We start from the raw sequence: 25,193 nt of genomic DNA on the forward strand, positions 1-25,193 counted from the left end.
TCCACAATCTTCACTCTTCATTTCTGGATGTAGAAGTAGCTAATCTTGTCCTTGTCATAGAAAAATTACTGTGGAATCCCAAAGATTTCCACATTTGACACAGAAGCCGTTAATTGAGAGGAAAACCAACTTTCTGCTCCATAGAGACCAATGTTAAATTTTGCTTCAAAAACATCTTCCACAGAACACGGTACCCCATTTCTAGATCGCCAGTTAAGCCACATTTTTTACACTACAGACACAATTTTTACAAGATCTGTTTCTCAAGTCATCCTCCATCTCAATTATTAATATCGGAGCAATAGGATATACGGTTATGGGAGTTTTATAGTTATGGGAGTTTGAGAGGTGTTTCCCTGTTTTATCTCCATGAAATGGCTTCAGGCACACAGGTGTTCGCAATTGTGCCAATTAGTGATGTTGATAAACACACAGACTCACAGACACATGCGCACATACACTCCTCTTCCTCTATCTCTCTGTGTCTCTCATACAGTCATTCAGGTCTTAGGGATCTTTAGAGGTCTTTCCCCCCTCCTTCCCCCCCCACACACACACACGCCATTTTAAAATAAAAGCCCCACAGAATGAATCCTAACTGAAATGCTTGTGATGAGCCTGTCATTTAATAACCGGTTTGTGTTTATCTAACATTATGATTCTGTCTCCTCTCCCCTTCTCCCCCACCCCCCACACCCCAGTTCAAAATAAAAGCCCCAGAGAGTGAATTCTAACTGAACTGCTTGTGATGAAGCCTGTCATTTAATAACCTCTGTTTATGTGTCAAACATGATGATTATGTCTCCTCTCCCCCTCCCTCCCCCACCCAGTCCCACCCTTTCAAAATAAAAGCCTCATGGATTAACTGTATTTCAACGTTTCGCTCAAAATTAGGCTTTTTTGTTGAAATAATGAATGCTCTTACTAATACTGCGACAACTACTACTACTGCTAATATTTCTAGTATTACCACTACTACTACAACTTTTGCTGTTGCTACTATTACTACTCCTGCTACTGCTATTACTGCTACCATAAATATTATTACTACTACTACTGCTATTACTACCACTACCACTACTATTATTACTGATACCACAACTGCTAACACTGCTATTCCTGCTACTACCAGTACTAATAACCAGTACTAATACTACTACAGCTATTAGTTCGACTGCTGATACGACTACTTCTACTACTTCTTCTAATTACAAATACTTCGACGACAACTTCTACTGCTACTACAAATATCACTACTGCTACAACTAGTACTTATTCAAATGCTACTCATACTTATACTGCGAATAATACTTCTACTACTACAACAAATATCACTACTGCTGGAATTCTTTTAAGCTACAGAAACCATTCGAATGTCAAAATGTTCAGCTCTTTCAGGAGAGGGGTGATATAACTTCATATTTGTAATCTTTCAACTTTTTGAATTATTCAGCTTTTTGCAATTTTTTAAAAATTGGATATCTATTTTCAGCAATGTTTTTGAGATTCATTTCAGCTTTCAGCATTCCAACGCATTTTCAGCAGGAAATGCATTTTCTAGTCTAACATTATGATTCTGTCTCCTCTCCCCCACACCCCATTTCAAAATAAAAGCCCCAGAGAGTGAATTCTAACTGAACTGCTTGTGATGAAGCCTGTAATTTAATAACCTCTGTTTATGTGTGTCAAACATTATGATTATGTATCCTCTCCCCCTCCCTCCCCCACCCAGCACCACCCTTTCAAAAATAAAAGCCCCATGGATTAACTGTATGTAAATATTAAGCTCAAAATTAGGCTTTTTTGTTGAAATAATGAATGCTCTTACAAATACTGCGACAACTACTACTGCTGCTAATATTTCTACTCCTACTGCTGCTACTACTTCTACTACAACTTTTGCTGTTGCTACTATTACTAGTGCTATTACTGCTACAATCAATATTATTACTACCACTACTGCTATTACTACCACTACTACTATTACTTGTACTACAACTGCTACTACTGCTATTCATGCTACTACCAGTACTAATACTACTACAGCTATTAGTACGACTGCTACTAGTACTGCTACTAATGCTACTTCAAATACTGCCATTACTTTTACTGCTACTACTACTACTACTGTTATATTAAATACTACGACCACTACTACAGCTATTACTACTACTACTACTGATACTAGGCTACTACTTCTTCTAAATACTAATACTTCTACTACTAATGATACTTCTACTACAACTACGACTTATACTACTACTATTACAAATATCACTACTGCTACTACTACTACTTATTCTAATGCTACTAATACTTCTACTACTAATAATACTTCTACTTCAACTACAACTTCTACTACTATTACTACAAATATCACTACTTCTGAAATTTGTTTAAGCTACAGAAATGGTTCAAATATCAAAATGTTCAGCTCTTTCAGGAGAGGGGTGCTTTGACTTTTCATATTTGTAATCTTTAAACTTTTTGAATTAAGCTTTTTGCAATTTTCTTATGAATGGGATCTATATGGAGAAAATCTTCAAATCCTGTTATACTTCTTCAACTTTCAAAGCCTTCTTCTTGCTCATACTTTCAGCTACAGACACCATAGTTAGACATTTCAACGAGAAGGTTTTTCAGCAGTGCAGTTTCAATGTTTTCGGGCTTCAATATTTTTCAGACAGATAGTCTCCCATTTCTTAATTTTCAGCAATTTTTTCACAATTAATTTCAGCTTTCAGCATTCCAAAGCATTTTCAGCAGGAAATGCATTTTCTCGTTTCATTTATTTTCTCCTCAATACTATGTGCATTGTGCACCATAAATGACACTTCATTGACAACCTTTGTAATGGGTGACGTTACTTGAAGAAATCCCAGACTATATACATTTACGATCATTGGTAATGAGGAAATATTCTTTTGTATTTTGGGTGAACCGGCTCTTTCATATTACCTTCATTGAACTGTCTGCACATCTGCTGAACTATGTATGTGCACATTATGCTACAATATAATGTAGAATGTATAGAAAATACATAGAACGATTCCTTATCGTTATGGAGTCGTTTGTTTTGGTATATTTGGTTTCCTCATGACTGAGCCGAGGTGTTTTGACGGTGTTTGTCTCCCTCTTATGTCCGAACTCAAACTAACACTCTGCTTCTTCCGCTGCGTTAAATATTGTCATTATCGATGGCACTGCTATAACTACCAAGCCAAGCAATAATAACATATATGTGAGCTTTCTTCAGCAACATGTAACCGTACACACCAGGAATGATATTGATTTATATCACATCAGACTACGATTTGTCGTAAATAGTCACGGTGGCCGAGAGGTTAAGGCGTTGGACTCGAAATCCAATGGGGTTTCCCCGCACAGGTTCGAATCCTGTTCGTGACGTTTCTCCTTTTGCCTGGATTTCAAACATCCTTTCTAGACACGGAAAACCTTTACCATATAAAGTTATAACGTGCTGTAACACGTGTTTAACGTGTTTAACTACTTACTATTTGGACGCATTTAGCGCTCCGACCACTGTGTGTAAGTGGATGGACGTTTTAATCATAGAAGTTGGCAGCTCAACAACTCGATGACATACCATTAATGTAACACATTTTACATCGTTCGATTCAACCTGCATATAAAAGCTATGGAGGATGAAACTAATTCGGTTTTCATCGTTGACACCCACTGAACTCTCGCATAATGCTCTGTCTCTCTCATCTCTTCTCGCGTTGTTTGTGAATGGCACTCATTTGGTACAAACCAACTACTCTCCCTGTGTCCTGTAAACAGGTCAGCACATTGTCTGCTTGTATTTGTGATTGCATTGGCTTAATAAATAGAAGCCGAGTAATTGTCAGTATCTGTCCGCTCAATTGTGTAAGGACACACAAAAGGAAGTTGCAATGTGTACACCCCTCTCCAATGTAGGATAGTAGAACCGACCAAGTCGTATAAATTAGACCGGCAAACCCCCGTCTGACGCAGACCTGGGGTGTTGTTGCTACAAGGGAGGATAGAGTGAAAGTGAACAGCGGTTTAGTGGTGTTTAGGCATATGTATCCAGGGCACTTAAGGCTTGCGAAAAACGTCAACGTATTAGAGGCCACAGTTAGATATAGAGACACTAGTCTTCTGACAAAATAATTTGGCCAGACTACGTGCTAGCAAAGCTAACAACAACAGTTGCTTTTTCTCAAAAGAGGCACACAAAGGGAATGCGGTCGATTTGAAAACATTAACGTAAACTGGAGTCGTCTAAATGGTAGAGGTTACTATCTCCTAATGGTTCGTTAACGGCACAGATCATATCTCAAGCTCTGGTGTAACTTGCAGCCAGTGTGGAGCGGTCTTTGTTAAAGCAGAAACATCTCAGATTCGACTCGCCACTCTTGATTTGTGAGCCTCTCTATTCTGGTTAATCTGAATTTGACATTTTGGCCAACTGCATTGCTAAATCACTGTGTGCTAGTTTGCTGTATTACTTAACTACGTGTCTCACGTTAGCTTCGCGTTAGCTTATGTGAAGAGCTGCCATTATGGCCATAATTGTGAATAGATATACTCACAGAGACTCATATCCTGTTGTTAAAAGAAGGCAGTTAACAAACTAGCTTGCAGAACGAACTAGCTAACATTTAGCATAGTGTTTATTAGCAAAGCTACTCGGCTAGCACACTTGGTCACCCTCGTAGTGTGTTTGCTGTTTTGAAGAGGGAGGGTAACGTAACTGTTATGTTTCGACCCTTACATCCAGCGGTAGTGTTTCCTGTATTTGACTTGAATGTGACGTTAGCCGACTACCATAGAAGCCGGATCTGGTGTCTATAAACGGTTAAGACAGCATTAGTGTTTGAAGTGGGGTTACGTTAGCATTTAGCCAACAGGCTAATTAGTTAGCAGAGCTAGCTGTAACGTTAGCTAACGCTAACCCTTTACCGAGTAACGACAGGCGGCTCTTAGCTGCCGTTGAGTTCAAGTGGCAGCAAAGGAACGAAGAGTTGATATCTTTATTCGAGGCTTGACAATGGCCACCGCTACAGGCGAGGCCCTGTTTTTGTTAAAGGATGTGAAGCCTGGGTTGAAAAACCTCAATATCGTATTCATCGTGTTGGAAATAGGTAAGTTGGTTGGACTGTGACGCTGAAGTGCCTCTAACTGTAAAGTCAACTCGTGTGTTTTTTTTAAAGGAGCGTTACTGTGACTGGACTTAACTTTTTTTTAGCTTTGATTAAACTCTGGTTAGAGGTGTTTCGAGCAGGTTGGTCCCACTTGTCTAACTTGTCATTGTCTCATTCTATCAGGACGAGTAACCAAAACGAAAGATGGGCACGAGGTGCGCTCCTGCAAGGTGGCAGACAAGAGCGGGAGCATCGCCATCTCTGTTTGGGACGAACTCGGCAGCCTCATTCAACCAGGGGACATCATCAAACTGACCAGAGGGTAGGATCGATGTCTCACGTGCAGACTCATCAACGTTACTGAGTTGACATTTTTTTAACCTTTTACTGACTGCTCAATGCACATGGAAATACTTCCATCATACAGGTAGAGGTCTTGTTTTCAGAAGTTCAATGTGATATTTTTGTGTTTTAGCTATGCATCCATATGGAAGGGCTGCCTGACCTTATACACTGGAAGAGGAGGTGATCTGCAGAAGATTGGCGAGTGAGTATCTGGCCACAAGTCTATTTATACTTCAGTGAAGTATATTATGTTAAAACATGGGCTTGTCTCCGCAGGTTCTGCATGGTATACTCGGAAGTGCCCAACTTCAGTGAACCAAACCCAGACCTGCAGTCCCAAACAAACCAGCAGAACAAGTCTGTGAGTAGCCATGCGCCCATTTTCAACTTGGCATGAACAAATGTGTCGTCAGCAGTCCAGTCTAACACTAGTGGTGGTAGGATGTTAAACTTCAATCTCTTCCACTAACAGGGTAAACCAGACCAGAATCAGAGGGGGAACTCTCCACCCAATCAGAATTCAGGTACACCTGCAGCCCCAGGTCAGTATATCTAACTGTGCAGAGAACCACAGAACAAAACAATAAACCCCTCGTACTTAAACAGACACTCCTTTATTGCTCTTTGCATTTTGTTTTTTTGTGCATTGATATTACGATCCGCCTCACTATTCACAGGCCAAAACAAAATTTTGCAAGATTACATTTGAGCGGGTCATGATGATGTTGCTGATTAGAGCTTGAACGTGTCATAATGTAACACATTGCAACCTGCGTTAGTTAGCCATTAGCGCTGTTATTTGGCCAAGCGGTGCTGTGCTGCCCACAGGCTAACCCTAACCCTAACGGCTCACACTAGCTATCCCCCTGCCAATTCCCACACATTTGTTGTTCACGATGAAGTATTATCAGGGAAGTTTTCTCATCCCCAGGATCCCGTTACTCTGAAGTCCTGATCCCTGCTACCAAAGTTACTGTAGAAAGAAACAGAGTACAGTCACATTTTCTATATTTTGTTACCGAAGTACCGTCCCCAGTACACATCAGATTTCAGCCTTCGTTCATATTATTTACACCTGTGACTTTCCTAAATATCGAATGTAAAAAAGGCCTACGAACGAGGATATGTCTTAATATGTACTGTTGGTACTTGCTTGTAATTCTCAAACCACAGGTAACGGTGCCATGGCGCCATTTGCCAACAACAACCCAACCCCCGGTGCGCCCCGGGACACCGGGTTTGGGAGCATTGGGCGACCCAACGGCCGGTCGCCCGGCAACGGAGCGCCTCCAGTTGCTGCTGCTGCTGCAGGACCCCAAACAGCCGCAAAGTCTTCAGTTACCATTAGCAACGGCAGGGACCCACGGCGTGCCAAAAGATGAAATTGGGGTGTAGGGGGGGAAACTATGGACATCCCCATTTCCCCCTGCCCCCCCTTTTAAAAACATTTCTGCCCCTTCCCGTCACAGCCTATATTTACTGTCCTCAGTATGAATTAAATTAGGGACGGCTCGCATCATTTTTCTACATGCTAACATGGTCACACGTGTTGTTTGTCATCGGTCGTGCTCTCAGTAAGCAGCACAGTGTGATACTGATTGGTGGCTGAGTCGTGGTCGGCCTTCTCAGTCTACCCCCCCCCCCCTACTGCAAGTGTCCAGCTCTGTGCCAGTGTGTCCTCCCCGCACTGTCCTTTACCCGTTTATGGTCTTTCAAACTACACACCCTACTTGAACACTCGATGCACTTTCTTCACTTAATATGTCGGGCTGAACTTGGCTGTCATTTAAATCAGGAGATGCGTTTCTGTTTCCTCAGCGGTAAAAGGCCTTAAGTTGGTGAACGTGACTTCTTGGACTGAATGCATGCGCAAAGGGTCTGCTCCCTCACAGCCCAACTGTATCCGATGTGAATCTGTGAAAGGAAAGGTGTTAGTTTAGGCTTTTTAATGCTAGGTCAATTGATCGTACATATTTTTGTTTTCCTTCAGTTGTACCTCGATCAAGGTTTGAACACTCTATTTCATGGCAAAATGTTTCACAGAATAAAATTTACAGTAATTCTGCTGCCACATGTAGTCTGTCTGACAGAAACACAAGTTACTGTTGAGGTCAATCAAGTGCTTAACACTGCACTTGGATATCAAACTTACTGGTAATAAACTCATTAATATTGCTCAAACACATTGTGACTTGAAATGCAAGGACTTTGAGAGTTTTTTGATTTTTGGGAGATGTGTGGTTTTGCCACAAGTATAAATGGTGCTAGAGTGAAACTCCTACAGAAGACTAGTATAAAGCCCTCCCAGTGACCACTGCAGACATGCCATGGTTCGTACTGCCGCCATAGGAGCACCACACCACCACTATTAAAAGCCTCCCATCAGTTTCCATGTTGTGATTCTACAGCACCATCTAGTGCCTGCAAAAATAAACTACATGTTTGTTTAGAGGATTCTCCAAAATATGACAGATCGGATTAGAGGGACCTTTTATATATTTATTTTTTTAAACACGCAGGCAAATTCACACAATTGAGCAGGGCTGTTTATTTTGTCACGTTTATTCTCATAAGCAGAAAGCCTTTATAATAACTTTCTATTTTGAAGCGTTGCGTAAAACAACATCCTGTTTCTTCATTTCCTTTGTTGCACCAAGCACCTAAACATGACCTCCGGGGGTCGATGTCACTGCATTTAATGTTTGACACTTTCTTCTGCTAGTGTGTAGAGCTGCTATTCATATGACGTTATTTTACATGTGACATATTCCAATTAACACCACATAGTCTTAGTCTAAACAGCCATCTGTGTTTAAACAAAAAAGTGAAGAGTGAAATCAGGCCGGAGGGACATTTCTATGTATCGCTCTCACAAACACCGGTCCTAATGTTAAGTAACCTGATTATATGTCTTGCCACATGTCCAAAACAGGTTTATGTATTCCACTTGCAAAAAAAAAGAAATGCAGCACTTGTGACACTGGAAGTTGAAACACATGAGAAGTGTGGCAGGAAATGTGATGCTCGGCGCTCATGTGTCAACACCGATGCATGTCATGAGCTGGGAACTTCCTCTCAATCAGACAAGTCACATGTGGTTCATGGTATTTAAAAGAACTTTCCTACCATTTCCCAAAATGTGGGGCAGTATTATGCATATCACTTCTATATGAATGTCCTAAACATATAACACAGGCATCACACGAACAAGATGTGAGAACCAGGCTGTTTCTGATTTACTGCATTTCTTGAACATATTGACAGTCAACAGTGTTTATTTTGACTTCATAAAACAGTTTCTCTTTTGATTTTGCGTTCAGTGTGACAGTATATCTCATGACACCGGTGATTCACATTATATGGCTTCGGGGGGGAACCAAACTGACTATTGACAAAAATGTTTGTCTGACTGATGTATTAACAGAAATTAGAAGTAGAAAATAATTGTTGGGAGTTTAAATAATGAAATCTTAATCCTGATAACAGCTTGAGAAGTAAGTACATGTAATATCCACTACATAGACCCAAGTGTACGCTTGTCTGGCAATACGGTTGCAGCCCAATAAGAGTACCGAGTACTGTGTGACAAAATTCATTTTAAAGAAATAATTAAAAAAAATAAAAAAGACCTTAAAACACAACTTCCACCTATACTTTAAAGATGAAATACTTCCTGTGATGTATGTGTTTACATTCTTGAGCAAATCAGAATGTGCGTAAGTGAGGCTGATGGGAGGGGTGTGGACACACACACACACACACACACACACACACGCACACACACACACACACACACACACACACACACAGTGTTCGTTCCCTGTCTCCTTGTGACAGACTGTGTGCCTCCATCAGAGAAGACGCCACAATGACTGGTGAGTGTTCTCATCCTCAGAATAACAACTTACTTATTTATTTTTACTGGTATTTAATAAATACATGCATTCATATCAAACAGGCAGTTTGACAATGTGTAGCCCTAACTAGCTCAACTGAAATAAGTGATAGGAAACTGGACAAGGGGACATTTAGAATTTAAAAGATATAGACATGTAATCTGCTTGATTATTCCTTTTAAAACAGTAACAAACAACACGTTTAAACAACATATTAGTTTGTGACTTGCTGATGTAATGTGATTTTATGTATTTATGTTTATGTATAACCAGCATGCCAGTGACACTTTATGATGTTTATGATGGCCACGCGCATTTCAACTGAAATGCCATTTCTGTTGCTGTGATTAGATCCAAACCCGTCTGCTGATATTTTAGACTTCGGCCTGATTTATGATGCACTCAACTTCACCTACAACGACACGGACTTCATCTTAAACCCGGAAACGCAGCCCTGCAACCACTTCTCCATCCCGGACGCGGTGGCGGTGTTAGTCAGCGTCTTCTACGTGCTCATCTTCCTGCTGGCCATACCGGGGAACCTGGTCGTGGGCATGGTGATCGGCCTGAGCAGGCAGCCGCTGCCCCCTTCCGACCTCTACCTGCTCCACCTGGCGGTCGCCGACCTCATGCTGGCCGTCACGCTGCCGTTCTGGGCCACCTCCATCACCAAGGGCTGGGTGTTCGGGGACGCAATGTGCAAAATCGTCACCATTCTCCAGGAGCTGAGCTTCTACTCGAGCATCCTCTTCCTCGCGTGCATCAGCATGGACCGCTACATGGTGATCGTGAGAGCGATGGAGGCGCGCAGGGCCAACAGGCAGTGCGTCAGCTGGGCGGTCTGCGCGGCCGTGTGGGCCGTGGGCGCGCTCCTGTCTCTGCCGGGGCTTTTAAACTCCGCGCATGTATCCAACACCTCGCAGCAGATGGTGTGCGAGCAACAGTACGACCCCGGCAGCGCCGACGAGTGGCGGCTGGGCACCAGGATCCTCCGCCACACGCTGGGGTTCCTCGTTCCGCTGGCCGTCATGCTGCCCTGCTACGGGGTCACCGTGCGGCGCCTCCTCCGCATCCGCGGCGGCTTCCAGCGGCAGCGGGCCATGAGGGTGATCGTGGTCGTGGTCGTCGCCTTCCTGCTCTGCTGGACGCCGTACCATTTGGCGGTGATGGCGGACACGTTCTTCAGGGCGAAGATCGTGCCGTACCGGTGCCCGGCGAGGACGGCGGTGACCCAGGCCATGTTCGGCACCCAGAGTCTGGGCCTGCTGCACAGCTGCGTCAACCCGGTGCTGTACGCCTTCGTGGGGGAGAAGTTCAGGAGGAGGCTGGCGCAGCTCGCGAGGAAGATGGGCCTCCTGGAGAGGACGTCCGTGGCGCGGAGCAGCAGGTCCTCTGTGTCGTCGGAAATCACGTCCACGTTCATGTGAGGGCAGCGAGGAGACACGTTGAACTATTCATTCACGTTGATGGACAACAAAGTACTGCTGTTGATACTTGTGTGCAGCTCATATTTGGTGGATTTTTCAAAACTCAATAATCAAGAGAAAACTGTTTCAAACATTTGCCTAGAGCTGCCTTAAAGATTTCTTTATTTTTGTAAATATATATTTTCATGCTTTGCCATATTTCATCATTTCACTCGGTCAAGTTGTACAGAGCTTTGCACTATTTTATCTCCTAAATTCCCATTTGTACTCTTTTTATACATATTTAATGGCCATTGTTGACGGGAGCTCTCAGATTTCCATTGCCAAAGACTGCTTCTCTGTGATTGTTGTTTGTGCATATGACAACAAATATCTTGAATTTTGGTTTGGAACCCATACCAGGGTGATGTTGTTTAAAGTCAGGCTGTAAACATTACATGACAAAAAAGTTGCGGTTAACCACTTAAATCCCCTCCCACATGTGTTCTTCTTTTTCAAGTTTCAATTTCAAATGTGACCATTTCGACACATTATTACTGCCTCACAACACAAAGACCAAACATCCCCCGATGAACACCTTGAGGTGCAGCTGGAAAAAAGCTGAGAAAAGTAGAATTAGACCTCCAGACACCTCAGGAAATATTTGACCAATGTCAGTTTAGTAGGAATGTAAAATATCAAAATTTATTTTCTATGATTTCAATTTCCAAACCAACATCACAGTCCTTTAAAAACTGAGGATCTAGCTTCCAACCCAAAGTGTACACTGCAGCAAGTGTAGCAGAAACAAAATGTTCCTGAACAATATTATGACTCCACTTGTTAACAGTAATATATCACTTTTTTTTAAGTGAATCTGTTTAAGTTTTATGCAGATTTAGCTGATGGCAGCAGGTTGTCATTCACATGCCACACAATTTGCAATCTGTATCGTCGCCATTAAAGTTGTATAAACACGTTCACCCCTCTCAGATTCTGATAATAACATCATTGAGTCACCTCATATGGCACAAAAGCATATAGATTTGACATGAACAGCTGATAGAAGGTAGACTATCGTGTTTTTTTCTACATTTACAGCCACAGCAGCTTGTTTGGCAAATCACTGGAAGTCAGGGAAGCCAGATGTTCTGCCTCTGTATACAGAAAAAACAAATCCTTCACAAAAAAAAAGGTTGGTTACAAAATGATCACAGGGAAGTGCTGCTGACAGGCACCGCCGATATGAAAAAAGCAGAAGAAGAAACTGCTTTTTTAGCCTTCATTAGGTTAGTCTTCCTTCAGTTGATTCAGGTTTAATGCGTCCCACAGAATTAAATCAGCGCTAACGTTGGCAAGTTAATTCAACTAAATGTATGCGCTTGCTGTATGCTGCAATAGTGGACACAATAGAACAAAGATCAAACCTTGTATCTTTAAGTCAGCTGTTTATTTCTATTTCCTACAAATAAGAAAACAACGTTTTTTCTGGTCTAGAGGCAGAGCTGTCTGAGGATGAGTAGGAAGTGGGAGGGGCCTGACTAGATCAGAGCCAATGGGATTGAGCTCATGTGTGAGCCAGCACTGAAGTGCATATGAACGGTGATGCATTCACTTACTGACATATGTAGGCTACTGAAGTGCATTTAAATAGTGATGCCTATGATGTGCATTTAAATGGTGATGCGTTCACTTACTGCCGAACAAATTGAAGAACATTAGAACGGTGATGCATTCACTTACTTATGTGCATATGTTGAGGCTAAAATCTCCTCACAATGAAAATGGAGCAGGCTGGCACACGTGGAATGATAGCTTTTCAGTCACACGGCGCTAAAAACATTACCGAAACTGATTTACAATTATAAGGAATTTAATTCCACTGATGCAAGCACGATCACAGTTACACATTGGAGTATATACTCCTATGAAATATTAAAACAATAAAACCCCATTTGCAAAAACCTCAACTCGGCTCCTCCGGTGAAAAACACGTCTGTCGTCCGGGGGCCATCACAGAGAGAGGACAAAAAGACTTTTTTAATTAAACCTCCCACCCCTGTTCGACACACCTCCTCTTCCATTTATCTCGATTCCTATTGGCTAACTTCCAGGAGTGTATTCGGCTGTCTGCCCGAGTCTACTAACACATTCAATGACTGTCAGTTACATTTTAATCCCTTCTATAATAATCCTTCAGTATGAAAGTTAAACTTCTGCAACTTGGCAGAAGCTTCATGTTTTTTAGCTACTATTCCTACATCACTTTATGTTTATCTTAATTATGCATTCCCAAAACCCTTATGATTATGACTAATTATGAATTATTAATTATGAATTATTAAACACTTTTATTATATCTACTAACTACAGTTTTTTGCTCAAATTTCTTACACATACCATAGTAGACTATGTAATGAGACCAATTTCAGTGAATACATTGAAATCTGTGCGCACATTTTCAGTGCCTATGTGTTTGTTTTCAGTGCAAGTGCACATATTTTCAGTTCTCATGTGCTCGTTTGCACATACGCACAGAACATGTACACACGCACTGAAAATGTTCAAACTCTGAAAATGAGCACACAACCATATGACAAGATGACCTCGTCATATCATAACTTCATTTTGATATTGTGCAATGACTCAAATTATTCAATGACCTATTTAGGCCAACAGTATGCACCTGACAGTACTCTTCTATATTTGGTGCAAAGTAAAAACACAAATGTACCTTGAAGTTATTGTCTATGTAGTTCCTTATTTTGTTGTTATCTGTGCCTCTCCAGTGTTGGTGAGTTCTATATGATCATTTTGAAATAAACTACAGCAGTGTCATAAAAAACTATAACAATGATCATAATTCCCTTGCACCTACATGTATGTATCATTACGTTCTGCACTGGTTAACAATCAGTAAAGATTTCAATTATTTATGATTTAGTTTGAATTAAATTGGGAAGAATTATGCTGCACGTTGGGGCCGTAATCTAAACCATATTATTTATATCAACATGTAATATTATGACTATCAATACTTAACAGTACTAACAGTAATGCCTTTGAGTCAAATGAAAATCAAAAAGATATTAAATTATAATTTGCACAATATTTATTGTATATTAATTGTCAGATTATCAGAAATATTTTGATATTGTTTCAAATATAAAGACATATTTAGAAAGTTTGTCATACATTGATTTGTATTGTGCTACTCGGTAAATAAACAGTATACATACAGTACACATGAACATACTGTGTTCTATGTGACAAATGAAATAGCTTAAAGCTTGGGGGGAGGGGCACGGAGGATGTCACCGTACTCACTGGGTCTCTGACTCTCTGGGGGTGCTGAGAGTGGGGTCTGTGGTCTGTGGTGGGTCTGGGTCTTCCTGGGACGATGGGTTGGATGACGTCCACTCTCAGCTGCCCCACGAGTGAGCCAAAAGCACAGAGGAGTCCTGCCCTGTGAGACACAAACACAAGAGATGAATACTTTGAACTCAACTATACGACCTTCACATTGTTGTGTTGAATCTGGCCTCCAATGATGGAATCTTATTGCTGATACTTCTGTCGTCTTAGTGAGGGATTACTTACTCAGCCCACTGAAAGAAAGGAGACCGCCGCTCTCCATCTTGTCCTGTGGTCCTCCATCCTTCTCATCTGGTCCTCCATCCTTCTCATCTGGTCCTGTGGTCCTCCATCCTTCTCATCTGGTCCTCCATCCTTCTCATCTGGTCCTGTGGTCCTCCATCCTTCTCATCTGGTCCTGTGGTCCTCCATCCTTCTCATCTGGTCCTCCATCCTTCTCATCTGGTCCAGAGTGAACACATCTTCTCTGTTGTCTAGGAGATCCTGGATGTTGCTTCCTGTGTTACAGCCATCGATACCTGAGTAGAGGAGACTTGGAGACTTTTTCTTAACATTAGTAATTATTAGTTTACCTTTGTCTGGTAAAGACACCTAGACTTTAGAAAAGAAAAATACACAACAGAATAACAACCAGTCACTGATACTTACTCTGGTTTCTGCATCCAGCATCAATTATTATGCAAAAGGTAAATTCCATAAATCAGAATCAGAGTCAGAATCAGAACCGTTTATTGCCGTGGTATGTTGAAGATACAAGGAATTTGACATGAGGGGAGGTGCAAAACATTTAACAATCAACACATTGCAAAGTAGAAACATTGTCCAGGGTGAGAGGGGTCGGCTTCAATCTTTCTTGCTCGCTTCAGGCTCCACGATAGTAGTGATCTAGTAGTTCAGTTCTTCAAAAGATTCGTATCAAGTAGCTTTTCTCCAGAAGTTAAAAACTCAAAGAGTCGGCTCTCCACAGTATGGCTGTCCAAGAGGTGTTTCTTGTGTTTCAGGTGAACAAAGTCCCAATTTTCAATCTGCTACTACTGCCTCAACTTTGTCGTTAACGTAACATACAGAAGACACTTGAAATATCTGTTAGAGGACCACAGCTGCCGGCTTGCAATGTCATTGCAGTGATAGTATTTTCACGATATCTGACCACCTGAACACAATTAGGAGACCAACTTCAGCCTCTACATTTGACCTACAAATTAAATATCCCCCCCCCCCCCCGCCTCTGCCAGGCGTTGCACCATCTCACATGTTCTACTGACCTCAGGTCATCTAAAAATGACGAGGGGGGCGGGAGCCTTGCTGGTGAGTGGGCAGACGGATAGCCTCGCAGCTGTCATTGTGAGGCCTGCTGGGGCTCTGACTGTCATTTCCCCCCCTCGGACTGGCAGACGTAGAGGGAGATAATGAGTGGGGCGGTTTAACTCGTGGGACGAGGAGGAGGAGGGGGGGGCGGCACTGTGCAACTTGTTGGACGGGACTTGATGCTCGCATTCAAACAGAAGCCAAGGAAAGAACTGATCTCGAAGGCCCCTGGGAATAAAGAGGACACTTGCTGAAGATTCGCCTTGTTCGGCAAGAGAAGTTGCACACCGGGAAGTGATTACAAAAGGCTGAAAAGTCAGAGAACACCAGGGAGGAAGAAAAGAGGCGAAACTCAGGGCCGTCACTTCCAGGAGACGAGTCAAGAGTCTGTTAATGCAACATGATCCACTGGGCCTTGCCCTAAAAATACCTCTGGGCAGGAAGAGTGGTAGCTGTCTCTATCTGCCTAATTACCTGGTAATCAACTATTTCTTTTTCTGCTTCGGACAACAACGGAGGTCAAAGAACAGTGATTTGAGGATAATTTATCCATGGCAGATCGTGTTTCTATATACTTTAATTCAGCCTTCCAAATAAAATTAACTTATAGAGTATCTTAAATTAAAAAAAATGTGATTTAACTGTAGTTTATATGTAAAGCCTGCTCATAGACTCTAATGTGCTCACTGGATTTTGGTTTAGATTACTGAGTGAGGTCCCAGTCTGTGCTACAGGCGCACAGTCCACACACACAGTCACAGAATCCATTGCAGGATCCACCGAATCGGTTCAACCATGAGAAAAGCCGAGGTGCAAATGACCCTGAAAAAGGGGGCAGATAAAGCGGCGGCCCCCCGTAGCCCCATCATCCCCCCGAAGCGGTCCAAAGTGAGTCTGGTGCAAATTGAACCTCCGGGACCCGGTTATGCCACCCAGTCTCCACCGGTTTTTACACGCAAGATGAGGAACGCTGCCGTGGGGACCGGCTGTGACATCCGTCTGAAGGTGACTGTGGCCGGAGACCCCCAGCCCTCCCTGTACTGGTACCACAACGACGAACTCCTCAACATGGAGAACCAGGAGTACGGAGGGCTCTGGATTAGGGACTGCAAGCCCAGTGACGCGGGCCTCTACACCTGCATTGCCAACAATCACGTGGGAGATGCTCGGAGCAGCGCGGTGCTGGCTGTCTTGGATCTCGGTGAAGGTAATACCATTATACATTATATATGTAAACTTTAAAAAAAAGCCTTAAATCCGATATGACGACGTAATCCAGTCTTCTAATGGACCTTTACATGTATTTAGGAATGTCAGTAATGTCATTGACATGCTGATAATGAGGTTTTAACAACAAAATAATTTATTGCTGGAGGCCAATGTCCATGAAAATGACCCAGCATGCCACAGTCAACCCCCCCCCCCCCCCCCCCCCCCCCCCCCCGACTGACTGATCTCTCAACCAGGACATAATAAGCTACTACTTAAATATGACAATCACTGCATTTACGTCCAGGTCGAAGTGTTTATTTAGATTTGTATGAGGCTAAATCTAAATGGTGTCTGTCATTGTCTGGTACTTGAACAGGCGTATGCGGATCATTAGCTTTATTTCGGAACTTTTTTTAAAAATGTATAATTTTGGTAAAAGGCATGCTACAAATAAGAACATAATCACGTTTGAGTTTTTTGACACTGCTCCAAAAAGAAAGGAAAGTGAGGAAAAGAAGATGGTAACGTATACAGGGGTATAAATACACACAATCAAGGATACAAGTGTATATTTACACACGTGTATACGTGTCGATGTGTGTTTTTAGATGTCACTATGAATCACTATCAATATATTTAATGTCACTCAAATGTTTCTTTGCTATATGTAGCGAAACGTACCATTAGAATGAGTTGCAATTGTTGGAAAATATTACATGCAATTGATAAATATCCCAAAACAAGTAAAGTTGCTGGGTTTAGTTTTCCTAAAAGTGTTTCCCAAAGCGTCTGGGGAAGGGTCACTGTGCAGAGGCATCAGTGTCAAAAATAACTCATTTGAAAAACTTAATTATTAAATTCTGAATTTTTTCATTTTCTTTAGATTTGATATACCGTATGTTGTGACAGATATGTATCAAAAACGAGTCATTCATTCATCCCTCTATGGTGCAGAGAGGAGAGGAAGATGGCTGTTGTAACCAGATGCAAGATCATTTCTAAAAGAATGTCTTTCTAAATGTATTTTCAATTTCTTGAAAAAAAGAAGGAACGTTTTAAGTGTTATGCTCTTGGAGATCCAAATTTGAGAACGACACATTATTTTGATGTTTTAATAAGGAATTGTGAGTCTCTCTGTTTGAGATTAGCACATGAAGAGAACGTTGATTCCAGGTGCTGAAAATATATTGTCCTTTTTAACAATACGTGCTTTGGACAGATTCCCACTAAAGCGAGTCTTTGAGAGCGTATCAGAGGGCCTGTTTACACTCCCGCTGTCATCAACAAAACGTCTTTCCATGCATTTTATGAACCCCAGCACTGATCTAAAGTCAGCTGCGTTGAAAAAATATTCCCCTCATATATCAGCTTGAGCCCTCTGTCATTGTTCCGCAGCGCGAATGTGTGGAGGAAACTCACTCTTCCAATTGAGAGCCGCCTTTCCCTGCTGACAGAGTATAAATCGAGACTCATCGCTGCTGAATGCAGTTCAATCGGTTCAGCATGAGTAAAGTTTTGGCAAATGGTGGCGCGCTCGGCTCACACAAACGATCCCTGCTGGGTCCAAGCAGCAAGGTGCTTTGTGCAACCTTGCTACAAAAACTGTGTCCTAAAAGAGGGGCGATGTCTGCATACTGGGCAACGTGATGACAATGATTCCTTTTAGTGTGGGCCGCGACAAAACCACAGTGTATTATATTACCGTTACTGTATAAATATTGGGCGCTTGGACATTAGCCACATAAAACATGCACCGTAAAATGTGAGTACTAGAAAAATCAACGACGTGGACGCCGCCTGCCTGAGGTTTACAAGAAAAAGATGCTGATGACAATCTCCATTTCGTTGAGCTTTTCTTCTGAAATTCTATTGTTTTCAATTTGGCACAAATCAATAGGACTGACTAATGCACCATAATGACTTCATTATGGTGCAAAACAACAGATTAGAAAATCGAAGACAAGAAGCCTAAAATATAAATACGGTAATTATAGCCGTTTATTTTAGTCTATATAGTCATTAATGCTATATATATAGTCATCCATGCTCAGCATGGATCTTGGGCTTGACAAAACTTTATTTGATCCTTAATCGCAATTTCGTGCAGTTTACGGCAGAATCCACGTGTTGCTTTCCTTTTTCACAGATCACAGGGGGAGGCACTTTATTTTGAAATCCAGTAAAGTACAGAGAAGTAAGATGAAACGGCTGCTTCGCCACACCTGTGTGATACTGTATGATGGCAGTAATCAACAGGCAACAACACAGTCACCTAGATTCCCCTAGTTCTGTTTCAAGTAAGATCACTCTACCAGCTGGACGTTGTTAGCATTAGCATGCTATGAGGATTATACAAGCAGCTGTTTTCCGTTGTGGTCCACTTAAAATGATCTTAGACTTGATAGATTGTGTGATTTCTACGCAACACACGTGATGGAGCTATCGGCTTTCTTCAGACCCTTAAATTACATCAAGAAGTTTTCTGTTGACTCTCCATTTTAACCTTCAGTTTGATTCAGCCCGCTTTTGCTTTGCCATGTACATAAAGTCTGCAGCTGTCCCATCACTCAATGAACCTTTTTCTCTCTCTCTCTCCTTTGAAAATATCTCTCTGTATCCCCCGCCCACCAACTCGCCATAGTTATTTATACAGTGGAATGTGCCAGGCCTTAGATTTTTGTGATGTTAGCCAGCCAACGTCTCTCCTATTACACAGGAACTATTACACTGCTAATTTTAGCCCGGCCCTCTACTGATCAGCTCACGGTTCGGTATGCATGACGAACCGAATACGTTTGAATTTATTGTGTTGCTAAGAAGACACCCCAGAAGATGGGTCACTCAGGTATAGTTCCTTCATTGTTCAAAGTCAAAGAATAACTTTATGATGTTAGTTGTAATGAATAAATATATTTTAAAATCAAGTACATTTCTCTGGCATTTATAGTTTTCTACTGTACCGAACCGTGGCCCCATTGTATCGTACCGAACTGAACCGTGAATTTTGTGAATTTAGCGAATAGACAGAGCAACATTAGCATTCACTGTTTTGGTCTCCACCAACTTTAAACCTACGTTGACAAATTCTCGGCCACTCGGTGGCAGCAGAAACAAACTGTGAGCAAAAAAACCTGAGATATTAGCAACTTTAAAGTTGCCACAGTGGCCAACAGATGCCTATTGACATATCCGGGTGATGCAGAGCAACGTAATCTTTCCTTTAGAGTCGTGTTCCTGGAGGCTGAAGAGGGTGGTGAGACTGAACAAAGCAGTAAGCTGCAGGCAGTAAAACCAAAAGACGACGCTAAAAGACGCTAAAAGCTGCATAGAGCTGACAATAACAGTTCAGTAAGTGACTGAACTATATTCCCTGTGTAAAGCTTGCAGAGTAATATACTGTTCGGAGAGACCTCATACTGGGAGCTTTCGACGTCACCACTGAGCATGGCCATGGCCCCCTTCCAGTGTGTTTGGATAGTTTCCTGGTGTCTTCCTCCTGGACCATTAATGTGAGTGAACAGGTGGAGCTGCAGTTACACTGTGGAAATCCCCCCCGTCGCCATGTTGCTTTAATGGACAAGGAATCCTGAGGGGTAATTCTAGAGTTTGGTAGAGTGTTCAGTGGAATATGATATAGGAGGAGTAACCGTTCAGGACATGGCTATGAGTAAATACTGAAATCTGTCTCTGGTTATGAATTATTAAGCCTCTCTGAGTTCAGCCATTCACAGTGTGGGTTGAAAAGTAGGTTAACTGATCTCATACACCAGGGGTCTTCAACTAAAATTCCAAAAGGTCCAGATTGAGATTGAAATCTCCTCGGGCAAAGGTCCGAAACATTACAATAATATTAAAATAAATATTAAATAAATATTTAATATTTATTATTCTCAGTTTTCAAATTTAACTGGATGGATTACAAATAATACATAAATAAATGTTCTTCTCATTTCAAGTAAAATAAGGGCTGGATTAAAGAATAACTGACATAACAGAAAGCTTTTGAAGAATGTGCATCTTAAAATGAAGTAATTCATTTTAGAAAAATTAATTTCACTGAATTGTCCTGCAGCTTTAAATTCAGTTCATTCAGGTGTGAAGTGATGTCAATAAAAAAGCAACAATATTATATTTGTGTCATCTAAAAAGATAAATCAGTGAGCATGGACTTTATCTGTGGTTATTAAACAGATTGTTTCAGCTCTATCCTCTCTGTAACATCATTTTTGGGGCAGTGAATTCATGCGTTAGGATTCTGATCATTTTGGGCTCTTAGGTTTATTTTCTGTCTTCATGTCAGATGTGAGTGGGTACGTTTGTTCAAAGGAGTTGTACTTTGCCTCGTAGTGCGCGTCATTTGCAGCTTTTATCAATAGTTACGGTTTCTGAACATATGACACACTGCCTGTGGGGAGAATTAACATAAGAGTCTGTTCATTCATGCTTACAAATTATATTCTCTCTGAACACGTTTCTCTTTTTGGAGAACGTCATGTGAGATAACCTCTCTGATTAGCGCAATTTTCCTGCTCTTGTTTCTATTCCCTCGTCTCTCCTCCGTGTGTCACGGTGTGTGAAAACCTCGCTCGAGTAAGGAAACGTGTCAGAATACTCACATTTGATTGGCTGAGCTGCATCACGCGATGTGATTTACACCGCATTGGTCGTGTGTTTCCTGCACCGCTGAACAAGTACCGTAACGGCTGAATAAGATGCGCCGGTTGCGGTTAAAGTACAAACTCGCTGCCTAACATATGTGTGATTCCGAAATATCGATTTTAGGTCCTGGGTCCGGATGCGGACCTCGGTCCGCCAGTTAGAGACCCCTGTCATACACCATTAGGAGTGATACATATTTACACTTATTTTGTGGAGTTGGATGTTAACACTTGGTCGTGTTTCATTGAGTCAAACGTGTGCAGTCACAGTATAATTGGTGCTGATGCAACTACATTGAATACAACTTTTCAATTCAACGATCGATTCATCAGCTCACATTTGAAGGTGAACAACAGTGAACATCTTTGCAAACCGCAGAACATTCAGTTTGCAAAGTCAGCGACACAAAAATCACTTTCAGTGCAGCGTATGAAATAGTTTTTACCTTTTAATACTCGTCGTTCTTAGTTTAAAACCAAGAACTAGTTTCTGGATGTACAGGTAATGCAAAAAATAAACATAATAAAGTAAACATTGTCAACTGTCCATGAATCAAAAATGAAAAAAACAATGGGAACTATGATTAGTACTGGAGTCCATTGGAGGAAAGTTATGATTCTGAAATTAATTCGGAATCATAATTCCCTTTTGTTGGAAATATCTTAATGTTGAATGACATCTTTATATATTTTTGGCTGCTGAATTTTTTTTTTAAAAATGCACCACCGGGAAACAAAATGGCCCAAGTACTTTTTCCAACCTCCAAGTCTCTCAAAGTGAAGTCAATACAGAAGTGTCTTAAACTTGCATTCTTTCTAATGGCCATCAGGGGGCGACTCCTCTGGTTGCGAAAATAAGTCGGATTGTATAGAGGAGACTCTCTTTTGTTACCTCAGTAAACATGAGTTTATGGTCTCAATCTCTAGTTTCAAGTCTTCTTCAATGGAGCAGGGAATGCTTTAGAGCGTTGTGATTGACAGGTTGCTACCACGGCGTGGTTCGGTCTGGGAGTTATCCGTGTTCATGTCTTAGAGCTTAAACCCTTTCACAGTGTGTTTTTAGTTCATGAAAGTTAATTGTAACACTTTGGTTGCCTAAAAATGTCATTTTTAGCATTCGGATTTACTTAGCTCCTTCGTCTCGTGACGCTTCTGGTCGCCAAAATCCATGATGGTGACGGCCAAAAGGCCAAACTTAAGGCTTCAAATAACTGTAGTCCACAAACCAATGAATAATGTCACAGTGACTGCGTCCACTTCTTATTTATAGTCTACGGTTATGCCGCTGTGTGTGCACACTGCGATGGCGGCCTGTATAACAACGTCCCTGAATGTTGCGGATGCAACCAGAGAAGAAGAGTAACATACTGTATGCTAAGATTTGTTAATAAGCAGGAATTTGTCCAAGCAAAGTGAAAGCAGCGCTCTGTTGATTATTTAGTAATTTTGGGTTGAAATTATCGATCCAATTAAATTTCTCTTCTCTGAGATGTACTGTGAATAAGGACCATTCTTATTTGGATGCCATCGTGATCTCAATATTGATCCAAATAATCGTGATTAACATTTTGACCATAACCGTGCAGCCCTAGCTGCAACCATGATTTATTTAGTATGAGTTATTACTGATGTACCTTTTACGTACACTGCTGTAAAAGGTAGTGCCTTTTTAGACCTGGGCTTATATGAACCTCCATAGGTGTGAGAGCAAACTCTCAGCGTGTGCATTGTGCTATTTTGTCCTGAGCACAGCGTGCCGCTGTGTCAATTGAAATGTCAATTCTGAGCATAGCCATTTCCGTGTACTGAGGTGGTGAAATGAAATGTGAAGGCACTTCTGGCTTTTCTTTTCCTTTTGTAGGGGAAAGTGTTCTCGAAATACAGAGTCGTTCAAAATGTACCATGTGATGACGTAACAGCATATTCAAGAATTAGTCCACCAAATGTATCAAATATTAGCAGCAGCTGATCGCGTCATGTACAATAGACTGTGTTATCTTTTATGTGTGTAGCAGTGTGCTGCGGCCATTAAATGCATAGTTTTGTAAATAGCATTTGCTTTGTGTAGTCGGCGTAAGCAGCCAGCAGCACATTTGCAGCGAGAGCTACCAGTGTTCCAGCGATGCAGAGGAGTGAGGAGGTCCCCGCGCAGCCATTCTCCCCTCTCCTCTGCCGACAACGCGACGGCTGCTCGTTACACCGGTTGAAGAACGAGACACGGGCACATGGGGAGGAATGGGGGGGAAAAATGAAAAACGTCAACCAATGCTGTAGAACGCTGATCTCAAGGGGGCTGGATCACTCCCACTGGTTTTTCTGCCTGTCGGTGTGCACTGCCTGTGGGGTGGAACACAGCGGGGGAAGATGCTCACACTGTTGCTGGCTATTGTGTGGACAGTGGGGGCTCCCTTAGAGTGGATGATATGCATTCAACAGACGTGTCCACCTGCCGATGGAGATCTACGCTCTGTGCTTTCCAGAAACGGATCCTCTCAGAAGAAGTGCTGACTCTCTAAAGGTTGCAACTTGTTATAATGGACCAAAGTGCCTTCTTAACGTTTTTTTTTGTCTTTGCATTTGATTGAGATGCTCTCACCTGCACGTCATCAGGCTTGCAGTAAATAACAAATTGAATCTTTGACATCAAAGTCGGCATATTAATGGCTGATGTCTTTTGCAGAAAATGTCCTGATTTAGGCGTGTAGTAATGACTCGGAACCCCCACTGTATTTCGGGGAATACCCTGCTGCTGAATGTAAGCCAAGACAAAAAATACCTGTCGAGGACATACCAACAGTGGCCATAACAAAAAAATCCAGACCAAAGAAAAGAATCAGGCAAGTGCTATTTCATGTTATCTTTGTCAATCATAGCTCTATTTAGTCTATACTGATTCATCTATTTGCTGTATGTAGAATGTACAAATAAACTGCAAAATATTCAATGTTATGTGTCGTCAGAAGCATTTTATCAACATCACGGCTCATCAACTGGCAGCACAGGGTTTTCTCAACTGACAGTGTCAGATGCATTGACAATAATTAAAGGAGATGAAGCTTATCTGTACATCCTTGATCAAAAGGGAAACAGGCTGAGACCATTGTTACTGTGGAATATAAGCCAATAGAAACCAGCATTAGCACTCTGATTAGAAATCACAGAGCTCAAGACACCGCCAGGGCTTTGAACTAACTTCAAATAATGTTGTTTCACTAGAAATGCTGATGTACTGTGATGCTTCTCAGCCTAATGTTGCTCATTAGGGGGGGGGGGGGGGGGGGGGCTTTGTAGAGTTTGTTATCGCGATTACGGGCTTCTTTATTGTATGGATATTTTGAAACTAATAATATCAAAAACTGAAACATTTTGTAACGCTAATGCCTTAAAATAGAAGGGAGAATGTAGACGATGATTGAAAGATGAAACTTATTTTGTCACAACAGAGACGGCAAAACTAAGACATTGCGATGGTAAAGTGTAAATCTCATTATGGAGGATGTAACTTGACAGGTTTACAGTGACAGGTTTATGAGCCACACTATTCTGGGAGTATTGTGTGACATAAACTCAGTAATGCCCCAATGCAATCACTCACTGCCATCATAGCACCGTCAAGCCACTCACTAATGAAGCTGTGTGATGTCTAATAGCATCCTCTTCTGGAACATGCTTACTACTCAAGGTGTGCTTTAAGTCGGCGCTGAAAAAATCCTAACCTTCCTCTATAATTTAATGAGATCTCTCTAATTACAAATGCAATAGCGTCCACCTTTCTTTCCAACAAAAATTCATCAAAAGAAGTTCATCACGATCACCTTTTGTGCACCCTTCTTCGAACAACGTGCATACCAGAATCTTAGA

The 25,193-nt window shown here is 41.7% G+C and overlaps 3 protein-coding genes across 4 annotated transcripts in view; all 3 read left to right on the forward strand.

Annotated features, from left to right (window-relative positions):
• The first annotated feature begins 4,011 nt into the window (after positions 1–4,011).
• nabp1a (nucleic acid binding protein 1a) lies at positions 4,012–8,564 on the forward strand. Of its 2 annotated transcripts, none has more exons than XM_079277047.1 (6): positions 4,012–5,132; positions 5,316–5,454; positions 5,608–5,679; positions 5,754–5,838; positions 5,950–6,019; positions 6,651–8,564. In XM_079277047.1, exons 1-6 carry the CDS (start codon positions 5,039–5,041, stop codon positions 6,857–6,859), a joined length of 669 nt encoding a protein of 222 aa, XP_079133173.1. In that variant the 5' UTR covers positions 4,012–5,038; the 3' UTR covers positions 6,860–8,564. The 2 variants fall into 2 exon arrangements, with proteins under 2 accessions (XP_079133173.1, XP_079133174.1); XM_079277048.1 differs by having other exon boundaries at positions 5,950–6,001.
• A 781-nt stretch (positions 8,565–9,345) lies between these two features.
• Positions 9,346–11,208, forward strand: LOC306783070 (C-X-C chemokine receptor type 2-like; the record flags this gene model as incomplete). Its single annotated transcript, XM_079276600.1, has 2 exons — positions 9,346–9,352; positions 9,725–11,208. The coding sequence occupies 2 exons, from the start codon at positions 9,346–9,348 to the stop codon at positions 10,798–10,800; spliced, it is 1,083 nt and encodes a 360-aa protein (XP_079132726.1). The 3' UTR covers positions 10,801–11,208.
• Positions 11,209–15,608: 4,400 nt separating this feature from the next.
• Positions 15,609–25,193, forward strand: part of spegb (striated muscle enriched protein kinase b) — a 46,362-nt gene continuing 36,777 nt past the window's right edge. The window contains exon 1 of the mRNA XM_079276968.1: positions 15,609–16,669. Coding sequence (XP_079133094.1) covers positions 16,258–16,669 — 412 coding nt within the window. The 5' untranslated portion in view covers positions 15,609–16,257. The remainder of the gene's footprint in view (positions 16,670–25,193) is intronic.

Source organism: Melanostigma gelatinosum (assembly GCF_949748355.1).
Source record: "Melanostigma gelatinosum genome assembly, chromosome: 10".
Taxonomy (NCBI): Eukaryota; Metazoa; Chordata; class Actinopteri; order Perciformes; family Zoarcidae; genus Melanostigma; species Melanostigma gelatinosum.